The sequence below is a fragment of the Pezoporus flaviventris genome, unplaced genomic scaffold, assembly GCF_033815535.1.
Source record: "Pezoporus flaviventris isolate CSIRO_AGI_PZ_B2104156 unplaced genomic scaffold, CSIRO_AGI_Pfla_v1 ptg000016l, whole genome shotgun sequence".
NCBI lineage: Eukaryota > Metazoa > Chordata > Aves > Psittaciformes > Psittacidae > Pezoporus > Pezoporus flaviventris.
In genome coordinates, this window is record NW_026892564.1 from 1568492 (window position 1) to 1581672 (window position 13181).

Sequence of the window (13181 nt, forward strand, 5' to 3'; positions counted from 1 at the left end):
CAGCTTAGTGCTGTTGTATTTATTGGTAGAAGCCCCTCTTGGAGTAGTAATAGAGCTGTAATATTATTATGGTTCTTTTAATTGTGGGATGTTATAAATAAGATCCTGAAAGTATGTGCAGTTTTTCCATGTTGTGTTCTCTGGTCCCTTTTAGAATTCCAGCCCTTGTCCTTTCATTATTTTAGATGACTTGAGGAAGGAAATAAAAATGTGATTAGCAGTAGGTAGTGCCCGGATGAAGTTTAGTTTGTCTTTGTCTCTTTCCCTTTGAAAGAGGAACAATGCATTCGCAAGCAAGAAAACATCAATTATTTGACTCAATCTACTTCTTTCCTACACTAGCAATAAAAAAACATTTCTTGTATGTTGTCTGATGTGTGCTTTGAAGATGTGTGTCATGGTTTGGACAAGTGTGGAGAAGAGAGGCATACCTGAAATTGGGAAGATGCCCATTGAATGAGAACACCTTGAGGGCTACTTCCAGTTGCTGAAGATCAAAACACAGACCATGACAACAGTTAATTTAAATCTTTTTTTCTTTACTAGGAAATGAAGGTGTTTAATGAATATTTCCCGATTTCAGATAGCTTGATTTTAGGATACGTTCATAATTTCACACAAAAATGCAGCTTTGGGGAATGTTGACTGGAATAACTTGGAAGAAGATGCTTTTAAGAACATGAATAATGTTGTAAATTTTTAAGTTTCTGTAACAGAAGAAAAAAAAAAAGGTGTTTTTTCCACTTAATTCCTTGCAGGGATCTCTAAAGAGTGATTAAGCATACTCATACCTGATGTGAAGGCAAACATAGATAAGTAAGCAAAAGGTGAACTACAAAACTTTCTACATCTGTCCCAAAGTTAGCTTAGAATGTCTCCACAGTGAGCTGCATCAAGCAGCTGGATGGGGTGAGAACAAAGGGTGTAGTTTCATGGTGCAGCTGAACTGAATTACCAGCTCCCACCAACAACAATGGAAGGGGAGGTTTGCCTCCTCCTTAATCTTAATTTTTTAACCCTCCCTCCTTTGAGTTATAACAACATGTTCTCCCTTTTTGTCTGCAGTGGAATGAATCTGACTGCCAGTAAACTACTTCATTGTGCTTACCTAGCAGATGCTTGGTGCATTTCTGCTTGGTTAGTTTTTCCGTCTTTTTATCAAGTTGAATTATCTTAGTGTGTGGTCACCACCACCACAGTTTGGTCAGGGTGAGCAGGACCTCCTCTCAACCAGGGGTGAGCTGTAATTCTGTTCAAACTGCCTTTGAAACTATGCCCTGACATTGCAAGTAAGAAATAGGTTTCTGCCAGTTCAGTTTCTTGAACTGACTCCTCAGGGCATTATGTGTATACCAATGCCAGCACAAGAAGAGTTTAAATAATAAAGCAGAGATGGGGAACAGGATAGGAATGCCTGGCTTAGCCATTTCGGTAGTTGAGCTGCAGCATGAAGTGTTGCCTGAAAGTTTATCATTGAAACATTGGAGTTGGTGAGTTGTTTCACTATTACGCATGCTCTTCAGAGCAAAGTCACCTAATTTATTGAAGGTGATTAAAGTGAAGGTATCTCAGTACACAGTACCATTTACAAATACTGGAAGTCACTGTGTTTAAAAAACAAAACAAAACCAACACAAATAAACTGACCAACCCAGGGGATATATTGGCATTTATGCATTTTAAACAGCCTTAATTTTGTTTTCAGGCTTATTTCACTACAGAAGTTTGAAAACACATCATCAAAACAGGGAATCTCTTCTAGAAAGCCTCTTCCACTACTCTTAAAAGTAAAACAGAGTATGCTTGCTCCTAAGAGCAAGAATACAGGATGCCTATATCAATTCTGGATTTGGGGAAGCTGAGTATCTTCATTATTTTTATTAGCAGTGTTTGATAACACTGAATTAATAATAATGTGAAAATACCAGCTCTGTCTCATAGTTATGCTTCTTGCTCACAAGAGAGATCTTGTTAAAGACAGATGTTAACATCAATACAGAATTCTGCCATAACCAGTACAAATTCTGCCATGCTCTTGGTGAGCATTTGGCAGTATGGCAAAGAACATAAAGTGCAACGTTGCAGAGATGCAGTACGGTTTAGTTCTGTATTGGGACTTGAAAAGGTCAACCAGTATCTGTTAACTGGCAGGCTGACTACTAAGAGGTTAAGAAGTCTGTTCTGGCAACTGTTTTTACTAGAGAATACAAAGTTTAGCTATAAATTAGCTTATGTGTGAGGCTTTTACAGCGGCACTGCTTTCATCGCATTGTTTTGAAAAGTAGCTCTGACTGTTAAGGTTCTCACAATTAGAAAATGATACTATGCCTAGAAATTGGGGGTGAGTAAAGGAGATAGAACACCATGAATCTAACTGTTAGCTTGTGGACCAGAGGTATGTTCTAGGCCACTTTACCATCATGGGTATTTTCTGTTTTGTCCTGTGGCTCTATCACACTTTCTTTTTTTTTTCATCCTCTGTTTCTTGTTTCTTCACCAGATTCATCTGTAAGATCCAAAGTAAGTGTGTCTAAGCTCCAGGGCTCATCTCACAACAATTTATAGAGCTGTTGGCAAGTATAGGAAACTTTGTATGGCTTTGTATGTAAATTGCTGTTGCTGTAGAAAGGTGTGATATATCTACCCTTCTCCTCCATCACTGGTACAGCAGTAGCATTTGCATGGTAATATATCACGTGCAAGTTATTCCTTGGGCAAGAGAACTAACATGAACAAAAAGAAAACTTTGCTGCTGTCTGTGAAGTTACAGATGTATCAATACTGGCAGCAGGCAGAGAAGTTGGAAACTCAGGCTGAGAAATAGGTTAGGGCTAGCCCTTTTGGTGACAGAATTGTATTGAATATGGTAGTAATGAGTCTAACGTAAAAAAGACCTTTCTTTATTGTTAAGTCTGTGGACAGAGTACTTGTGGAGGAGGCTTGGATAAATTAGACCACTCACTTACTGAGTTTGTGGCAAAAATATTAATGTGTTGACATACTAATTTAAAGTAATGGTGTGACAGAGAACATTAAAGAGAATAATTATGATTTTGCAGTGCTGTTGGCCTGATAGGGAAGAAATTTTTTTATTCTTCATGTCTCTGTCAATTTCTGTAAAAGTTGTTTTCCAGATTTTGCCTCCTGTGCAAGTTCAGTATTTCACTGCAAGCTTTTACTAGATGAATAATAAATTACACTTTTCACTGTACTGTATTGTTCATTTCCATGTGCTGCTGAGTTGGTGCAATACAGCTATAGCAGGAATAATTAGTATTCAGTATTCTTGTTGGAATATGCTAATTCTGCAAGATGAAACATTAGGAGTTTTAGAAAAGCCTAAAATAAAGTAGCTATATGCTCTGTTGGTAAATATGACTAAAATTGAAAAGGTCATAATCATACTTTGTTATGGGAAGGATTGTAGACCTGGCTTTTCTGATGGGGAAAATGATATTGACGTAGCCTAGTTTCTTTCAAGAAAACAATGTAGAAAATGCTAGACACAGTGATTGCAGAGTAGAAGATGTTACCACTGCCGCAATATGCTGACTTAGGGGAACATGTATTCTCGATAAAATCGGTTTAAAGTGCTCAAGGCAAGCTTTCTTGTGCATAGGTCTTTACACAGTGAATCATAGAATAGTTAGGGTTGGAAAAGACCTTAAGATCATCTAGTTCCAACCCCCCTGCCATGGGCAGAAGTAAAACTCCAAGATTAGCTAACAGTTTATTGTGTCTGAAAATATCTGCACAGTAGACTTACATGGGGGCAGTCAAAAGATTTGACTTTGAAGTAAGTCAAACTGCTTTCAAAATATTGGGCATTTTTTGTAATTGCAAGCAACTCTTGTTCTTCCTGTGGCTGAGAAAACAGTACATTTTTGAGTTGTACAATATTCCAGGTGGGAGAGGACATCAGATGGTCTCTAGTCCAAAGCAGGAACAGTTCTGAGATCAGACTAGAATTTCAGCTTTTTACTTACTTTACTCTCAATTTTTTGCAGCTTATCATCATGGGCACAATATTTCTGGTACATCGGTTGTGACAGAGCACTGAAATAACTCTGCAAAAAGTTTATCTGTCTTACACAAAAGTGTGTCTGTCTTAATTAAATAGTTCTCTAATTTGTATTAAAGACATTAAACTTTTTTTAATGAAGTAGTACTGATTTCTGGCACTGTGTGTGTAAACAATGCAATATCTTGTTGCTAGTGTTTTATTTAAATGAAGAAAAAGTGATAAAATACATTGTCTGTCTTGAAAATCTAGGTGCTCTTTAGATAATGATTGTGCTGCAGGTCACTGCATGCAGAAGTGGGTTTATGCTTTTCAACATAAGCTTCAGTCTCCTATGCTCTATGCGTATGCTTGTCATCTTTTGTCTTAGCTAACAATGCAGCATGCTGGTGGGTGATTGAGAATGATCTGCAGTGCAGTATTTGTATAGTCTTCCCTTCCATGCATCAGTCAGGGTTTGATATATGGCTGTGCACACTTCTAAGGCATCCAGTTCTTGTCCTGGTCAAGAGAGAGATCTCTTTCTAATTGTAAGAGCAGAGCGAGCTTCAAAATGAGTTAACATTTAAGAAATAACTGGGGTGGTAGATACTTCCTAGGAACACTAGCAAAGTTAGAGTGAAAACCAACTAGCTATACGTATAGGTTTTCTACATATATAACTACTTTCATTAGCATTCTGACTTTTTGTATGCTTGCACATAACCATTTTTCCTTACTAAATAAATATTTTTTTCCTTACTAAATAAATAAATAAACGTTTCATCCCAAATAAAAACTCCTTTATACTGACACCATTCATTCTTACGTTAATACAGGAATACATGTATTGGTATTAAACATCTTTATAATGCTGTCTGCAATGAAGAGGCTGTATATAATCCAACTACATTGTATGTTTGAAACAAAGCACATTTACTACATAAATCCTTTCATGTAAGAGTTTGCTAGTTTTGTTCATACAAGAAGCAGGTATTGCGGTGTTTTTAATACCGCTTTTGTCAGGAAAATTCAGTGCTTATGGTGCTTCATAATTTGTATATGTACCTTTTAAGTACTGCCTAGTGAGTATTTGTAAATCCATACCCAAACAAACAAGGCATACAGCTGAGTACTTCATACTGCATTAATGTAGTGGTGTCTGTTAAATCTTGCAAAATTCTTCTTAACGCTGTAACTACAGTGTTGATACCAAAACAGCTTCTTTTTTTAAACATGATATTTTCTGCCTTCCGAGTTGTGCTTCATATTAATTACAAAATTGACCTTCAAGCACTCCAGTTGCTACTAAAAAATCAGTATGGGTTCAGGAGTTAGATTTACCCCCTTGATTTGCAGTAACAAAACTGGCTTTGTTCTCATTTCTAAGATGTTAATTATGTACCTGCTGATGTCATGATCAGAAACACACTTCTGTTCTCAGGGAGTTTATTAGATTGTTGCTCTCTGGAAAAGCAGAGAAGGAAAAATAGGAAGTCTCTATGTTAGTTGAGTAAAAAGATACAGTTTAAAGATGGCAAATATATTATTACTTCTTAGTATAATCAAACTTTAAATTCTACAAGGATGTCATTTTCAGATAAATATGAACATGCTTTACTTATGTGAACTATATTTTCCCTAAGATATTTTCACTTTTGAGGCTATAGATGTTAAGCATCTTATTTCCTTTCTTTGACAGGAAATTCTGGTGATTAAAGATCATGGCAACCATAGAGGAACTGGCCCATCAAATTATTGAACCGCAGATGGGAGAGGTACATAAATTTTTAAGTCCTGTTTGAGACATTGAATGATAAAATGTACAGACTACTGAAAGTAGTTATATATGTAGAAAAATGTGATATGTAAAAGCCAGAATCACAAGAGAAGATAATTTTTAGTACACCCAAAGCTTCCAGACTCTCTGCCAGGGAAGACTGAAAAAGCCCTATTATGTCCAGTTATTAAAGTTATGCTGCAAATTCTTTTTTTGCCAAAGTTTGCCCCACAGAAATGGAGCTAAGGAAAATCTGGCAGTGTTTCCAGGAAGTGGGTAGCTCTTCACCTCTGCTTTTAGGGCCTCTGGTTGCATAATGCTCACTTTCAGTTGCAAAATCCACAGTCAAGAGAGTTGTCAGCACCTAGCTTTTACTTTCCAATTAAGCAATTGTTTCACTTGTCATTTTTGTTTTCACTAGTAAAGGTTTGCCATACTCTTCACTGTATTTGTTGTTATAAGTCAAAACCGAGATTGAACTGTTGTTTCTTCTAACTTCTGTTTTTCATTTTCTGTAGTCTGTATGCTGCAGCCTGAGAACTTTGAGATGCACAAATAGTTTGGGAGTGTAGATAAGAGTATACATACTTATCTAGAAGGTTTCATCATAGCATAGCCTATTTAAAATTAGCATTGCTTTAAATTAGATAGAAGCAGTGACATTTTTTTCTTTTAGCTTGAAATATCTCCCACTGGTTTCTTGTCTAGACATAGTCTTACTCCTCAAGTAATCTTAGTTCTTCTCAGGCTTGATTTCAAATAGCAAGGTGTGGAGGAGGAAGTATGGTTAATTCTGTTCTGTATAAATTCTTACAAATTTTATTGTTGTAGCATCTTGTCATGGTTTAAACCCATCTGGCAACCCAGAACCACGCAGCCGCTCTCTCACTCGACCCCCACCTTCCTCTCACCCGCTCCCGGAGGGATGGGGAGGAGAATCGAAAGAATGTAACTCCCCCCGGTTGAGATAAGCACAGGCCAGTAACTAAGGTATAACACAAAACCACTGCTCTTACCACCAATAACAATAATGATAAGGGAAATAACGAGGGAAGAGAATACAACCGCTCACCCCCTGCCAGCCAGTATGCAGCCCGACTGAGCAGTGATCTAACCCTTCCGGGTAACTGCCCCCAGTTTATATACTGGGCATGATGTGCTGTGGTATGGAATACCTCTTTGGCTAGTTTAGATCAAGTGTCCTGTCTCTGCTTCCTCCCGGCTTCCCCTCCTCCCTGGCAGAGCATGAGACTCAGAAAGTCCTTGGTCAGACTAAACATTACATAGCAACAACTAAAAACATTGGTGTTTTCAGAGCTGTTCCCAGGCTGAAAGTCAAAACCACAGCACTGCACCAGCTACTAAGAAGGAGAAAATGACTGCTACTGCTGAACCCAGGACACATCTGAGTTTTGCTAAGACTGTATCAGAGGACATAAGTGATTTATGTGATGTATGGTGTGGTTTTTTTTTTCTCTCGTTTGTCCTCTTCGTAGGTGAGAATGGCATGTCTAGTGTAGTTTTGGTAATATAATTCCTTATGGAGGTCTAAATAGGGCTGTATTTCCTGATTTATTTATTATTTTAAATAACAGGCTAGTCAAAGCTAGCTAAAGTGTATGTTCCATTCAGAAAAGAGGGTGGTGTAATGATGGTGTTTATTCTCTGGGAGGTTGTTTCTCAGTTTCACAACGTGATTCTTTGAGATACTGAGCTGACTTAAGTATCTTTGTGCTAACAGGGGGACGGTCCTTTTTCTGTTTCTTACCTTATTTCATTTCCACACCAAGAGCAAGCTAACCTGCCCAAAACAAGTGGAAGGCTTTTTCCTGGGTTAATGTGTTCAGTAGGTTCTGAGAAGGCTCTAAGGAATACCAGAGCCCTTGAAAAGGAGATGGTTGGTAGCCAGGGGAAGGCAGGGGAATAGATTGAGGGAGTGGAGATGCAGCACTACAGAGAGCTGTTGGCTCTTTCTGTTCATGGGGAAACTTCAGCCTTATGGTTTTTATGGATATTGTTCTGTCAGCAGTGTAGATTAGGATTCGTCCTATAGCAAGATTTTTCTGAGCTTGAGGCCATCACATCTTATTTGGCAGCAGTGCAGGCAGCTTAAGCATTCCCCAGCCCTCACTTAGTCACTTACTCTCATGCTCTGCTAGTCTTGCTCAGGTAAGCTCTGTGTGTCATTGTGTGGTGAACAAAACTGGGGGAAGAAAAAGAATTACAGGACAGTGGAAGAAAAATCTTCTCCCTCCTAGTTGGGGTCAGTTCCCTTATGTAGTACAAGGTGCAGCTCAGCCTGGCTCTTGCTTAGAAGGACTGAAAAGCGTCACCGAGGGCAGTGCAAGGTGGGACTCTGTAAACCAGAATTGCTGTCAAAGGTGCATGCCATGTGTGAGTGCACTGCCTGAAAAGTGGAGTCAGCAGGGAAAGTGGGGGGGCCTTCAAGTAACAGCTTACATTCCTACCTACCAGTGACCTACTGGCTGTAATTGCTTGGTGTTGTTCCTACTTGATGTAAGCATTAAAATGGTAGTTTAAGGCCTATGGAACTTCAGCAGTGGTTTTGCTAGCAGTTGTAATTCTCTTGATTGTTGAAATGATTTTAATTGAATTTACGGGAAAAATTTACCTGAGCAGAGCATGCAAGAAAGAAGTGTTTCCATTCTGAGGAGAATGGGAAGTACTTCCATGTCTCATTGACATAATGGTCATAAATGTTCTTTGACATAGGTCTTGGTTTCTTCGTAATATTAATTATTGTTTGTGAAACATTTTAAACCACAAACTTATTCACAAACAATTTTATGATGATGTTCACAAACCTTGTTTTTGTTAATTTAGGGCTTTACAGCATGAAAGCAGAACCTACTAAGGAAAGAATTTATAGCCTTGCCTGTATGGAGCATTGCACACTGTTTCTCTTTAATTCTGCCAACTGCTAATCACCTTTTGCTGAGTGTGAGATAATATTTCTATATCAAGATCACATTCCTTGATTCAGGTAGGGAAGTTGCCTGCCAAGAGCCCACAGCAATCTTCTTTCTTTAAAGTGTCATTGGGTACCTTAAGTATCCAAAAGCAGTGCTTTGTTTCCGCAGGATTTGCCAGTAACAGGCAAAAGCTATGTATTTGTTGAAAGAGTCTGTAATACGCATACAAAACACAATTTTTAGCAAATATTGTGGTTGTTCTTATCAGTATTTTTTTCAACTGCAATAAAAACTCCCTGTGTTCTGTTGTCCTGTATAGAAGTAAAACTGTCAGGCTGGTACTTTGTGGCGTTGAAGTGCAGTTTTGCCTTACACAACATGTGGATCATAACATTTTAAGGGAGCAAATGTAAAACAGTCCTGCAATATGTAGCTTATTTTGCAAAGCAAAGATAAATTCACACAAAACTCCCAATTGCCTGTAGATCACCTCATATATATGTCATTTGAAAGGCTGATGCACAATTTTAATGCTTGAAAGTATCTTCCAAACTGTAAATTTTGCTGTATAATGGACACTTTTTTACCCTTTCCTTAAGCAAAGAAGTAGATGGATTGTTTGAATATGGAAAATATTCATGCTCATGAAAAATTTAGAAAGCAGTGTTTGAAGATGGTTTGGGCAGTAGTTTGACAAGCATTGATGATGCTGGCAGCTTGAGTGATCCCTGCAGCAGCTTAATCCCACTCTCTCGTTTGCTTTGATGCGTCTGCTTCTGAGCATTGTGGAGATTGGGATTGAAGGTTTCAGCTGTGCTAAGAATAGCCTTTGTCTGTCTGTTTGCTGGGCTGCTTTTTAACCTGAATCAGTGTCCTATTCCAGATCACTGAATGACTGACAACCAGTTTTACCTACCAGGCTGAAGGGATAGGAGCAAGTAGGTTGTAAGAGCTGAGACTGGTACCACAAGTAATGCCTTTTGGGTTGAAATGTCAAAATCAGCTTAGACTGACGTGAGCTTTTATTTCTGCTGCAGGGGGAAGTCTTACCCACTGCTCTTTCCTCTTCTCATACTCGCCTCCACTTGCATGTTCTTGACTGAATTTTTCTGCTGGTACTAGCATTTACATGGTGGTATGATTGCAAAATTGGGAAAGCTGATCCAGAAGGAACAGAAAAGCTCTCAACCTGTTAAGGAACAGTACCATTACTGTGATACAGGGAGATAATTTATAGTAATTTGAAGGGGCAACAGATGGACAGGTGAAAAGGAGCATTTTATGATGGTGTAAATATTGGAAATTATTATTAATACAAAACTGTGGGACGTTCCAGAGTTTTTGAACTGCAGAAAGCTGAGGGAGTTACTCAGGAATTTAGACAAAAATTTCAATTTGAAGGTATCTGTAAGCTTGATGAAGATAAGCTCCCTTTGTAATACAAAAAGTTTGTCCTTTCTGGTCAAGCCTCTACAAACAGCAGCTGTATCTCCTAACTTCTATTGACAAATAATGTAATTATACCCCATTATACCTTTGGCTATATCATGTGAAGAATTTTTGAAATATAATAGTTAAGACACTTCCACAAATAGTGTCTGAGAGTGCTCATACAGAGATTTCAGTTTGGTTTAAGATACACAGCTTGCCAGTTTAATGAATTTCATTGATGTTCTCTTAACTTTTTTGATAGTTCCCCAGTATAGAATTGTGTTGCTCTGGTTTTGCTGTTTCACAGAAAAGCAGAACAGAAAAGGCCAGTTGCTGTGTTTCCGCATCAGAAATTCTTTTGTCACTTTGAATAAGCCATTAAAGTAAAAGTATTTAATTGTAAATGTGGCAGAGCTATGATGAAAGGTATTGTGTCTCATGAGCATCAACAGTAATAAATATTCAATCTGATTGACTTACATGGGCTTGTCAACAGTGAATTGTTTTACTTAACATGTTTCTAAATTTCAGATTGGAAGGTATTTCAGAATGGGTTTAGACAGTGAAATAAAACAGAATTTTCAAACTAGCAACATTAAGCTATTAAATTAGATTACAATCATTTGCATACCTTATACAGTAAGAGTGTCAGAGTTTCCGTAGCCTTGTGCAGAGTACCAGAAGTTGGTGGAACCTGAAGGTTTCAAGCATTAGTGTATCCATCCTTAAGGCAGTGTGTATGTTGTCAATCCATTCTGTTTGTTTCTTCTTTCTAGATTGCCCATTCCCAGGAAGCAGTTTCACAAACACTAATGGATGGGACACCACAACGAATACAGATTGTCCCTGCGGATTCAGGCCTCTCTTTACCACAACGTATACAGGTATGCTTCTTCTGAGATATTTTAAAAGCAGACAGGAACTATTTACCAGTTTCCACATATGGTTCTTTTTTCATTTGCATCATATTATTTGCTTTAATGTGGATACTCAGCCCTGGTGGCAGAGATCATTTTTACAGAAACAGGAATAAAACATCACTTCAATGCCTCCCCTGCCTTTTTATTATTTTTTTATCCTAAGAATGTTAAGGTTACAAAAAATTACAATCACTAAATAGAAAAATACTTTCCCTAATGCTGTAAAAACTACAGTGTATATATACATAAAAATACATAAAATACATACAATATTTTGTAAAAGAGGAATAATTTTTATATTTGGTAATTCAGCTGAGTTGTTGGATCTTTTCTACATTTTAGAGCAGGGAGGGAGGGAAATACTGCATTGTATCACTGATGCAAGGGATGAAAAGGTGCAAAGGAACCTAATGGTCTTAGGGACATACGGGTTTTTGGTTGTCCCAGCCAATGTTACATGTACTGGTATGCTGATTCGTAGCCTGGCCAGGTAATGATCTCCAATTCAAGCAAGGGTATGAACTTTTTGGCAGTGTAGGTAGTTAAAACAACATAGATATGTGTGTATGGAGATTAGGAGGATTTGGGGAATTGAATTTTGTATTCTTATCCCTTGAAAGTCAATGCAAGTCCTTGCAAACATTTTATTTTTAAATTTTGTCCTAGAGAAAAGTATCAACTGCAGAATGAAATTTAAAAAGTATTCTTAGATACCTCTTGTTGCATACAAAACCACTCATTTCATCAGGGACTGTAGTAATAGGACAAGGAGTAATGGTTTTAAACTTAAGCAGGGGAAGTCTAGATTGGATATAAGGAAGAAGTTCTTTACTGTGAGGGTGGTGTGGCACTGGAATGGGTTGCCCAAGGAAGTTGTGAATACTCCATCGCTGGCAGCATTCAAGGCCAGGTTGGACAGAGCCTTGGGTGTCATCGTCTGGTGTGAGGCATCCCTGCCCATGGCAGGGGGGTTGGAACCAGATGATCTCAAGGTCCTTTCCAACCTGAAACATTCTGTGGTTTAAAGTGAGCCAGCTGCTAGTATAATCTTGGCTGCTTTTATATTTGCTGGCTTCACTCTTCAGCATTTTCCACTGTTTTTTTTTTCTTCTTTTCAGTGCACTGCATTCAAGCTTTCAACCTTCTAAAACTCTTCACAACTGCCCTCTTACATGATGTACCTGTGCTGTAGTCATTGTACTGGTCCTATCTATCCATCCAGTAGATCTTTATTCTTTCAACTGTCTCTGCTCCTCTTCTATGTTTGGTGTACAGCTGTACCTTTTGCTAACTGATTTATGTTAATCAGTTGACCACCATCTTTATATGCTTGGTTTTCATTATCAATACCTGTATGCTGTAATGACCCTGTGGTGTGAACGCATTTAATGTAATTTCAGCATCAGGGTCTGAGTGTGGGACGACAACATAAAAAACCCATGAGCCTTTATTGTTGCAGAGCAGGACAGTTTTGTTGGTTCAAAGCCAGTGGCAGACTTCTAACCCTTCTGTGTCAGCTTTTTTGTGCAGGGAGAATTACTTTGGTTAGGCACTGTAGTTACTGCAAATATGATGAACACAAAGAATTATATTTCTAGGGACAGGAACCATTATGTAGTTTTTAATTGTCTCATGTAGCTGGAAGATCACTTGTTTCTAACCCAGCTGCTTTGTCCCTTGTCTATTTTCACCACACTTGGTTTTTGCTTCAGAATGGGTAGTAGGTGCTTTGGGGCTGTGGTTGTCTCTTGATATATGTGGAACAGTGCTCAGTCAAATGGCAACCTTCCTGTAATAGGCCGCTACAAATATGTCACCGATATCCATTATAATAAATTAGATATGAGGTGGAACTTACTAGTGAAAACTTTCCTTGAAGCACAACTTCCATAAAGAGTAAAGTAGTTTGTAGGCTTGTGTACAAATGTATTTCAGTGAGATGTTCATAATAAATATTAAATTGATTAATTTTGAGTTTATATGTTCATTCAATATTTTTTCCTTTATTACTGTTAAATGCACATAAATGATTATCTGAAATCTTGAAATAGAAAATCCTCAGTAAATGTTTTAATGTGTTCCATTTGTCAGCCATTATAGGGAATGTAAGCATTTCT

General features: G+C 38.0%; 1 protein-coding gene across 9 annotated transcripts in view; it reads left to right on the forward strand.

Annotated features, from left to right (window-relative positions):
• Positions 1-13181, forward strand: part of NR2C1 (nuclear receptor subfamily 2 group C member 1) — a 52800-nt gene that overhangs the window by 9649 nt on the left and 29970 nt on the right. For 4 of the 9 annotated variants that reach the window (XM_061454589.1, XM_061454592.1, XM_061454590.1 and 1 more), the window contains exon 2: positions 10921-11028. In XM_061454589.1, coding sequence (XP_061310573.1) covers positions 10957-11028 — 72 coding nt within the window. In that variant the 5' untranslated portion in view covers positions 10921-10956. Of the gene's footprint in view, positions 1-2657; positions 2685-4790; positions 5779-10920; positions 11029-13181 lie in introns of those variants that run through there. The other 5 variants (XM_061454587.1, XM_061454585.1, XM_061454588.1 and 2 more) reach the window with 4 other exon arrangements.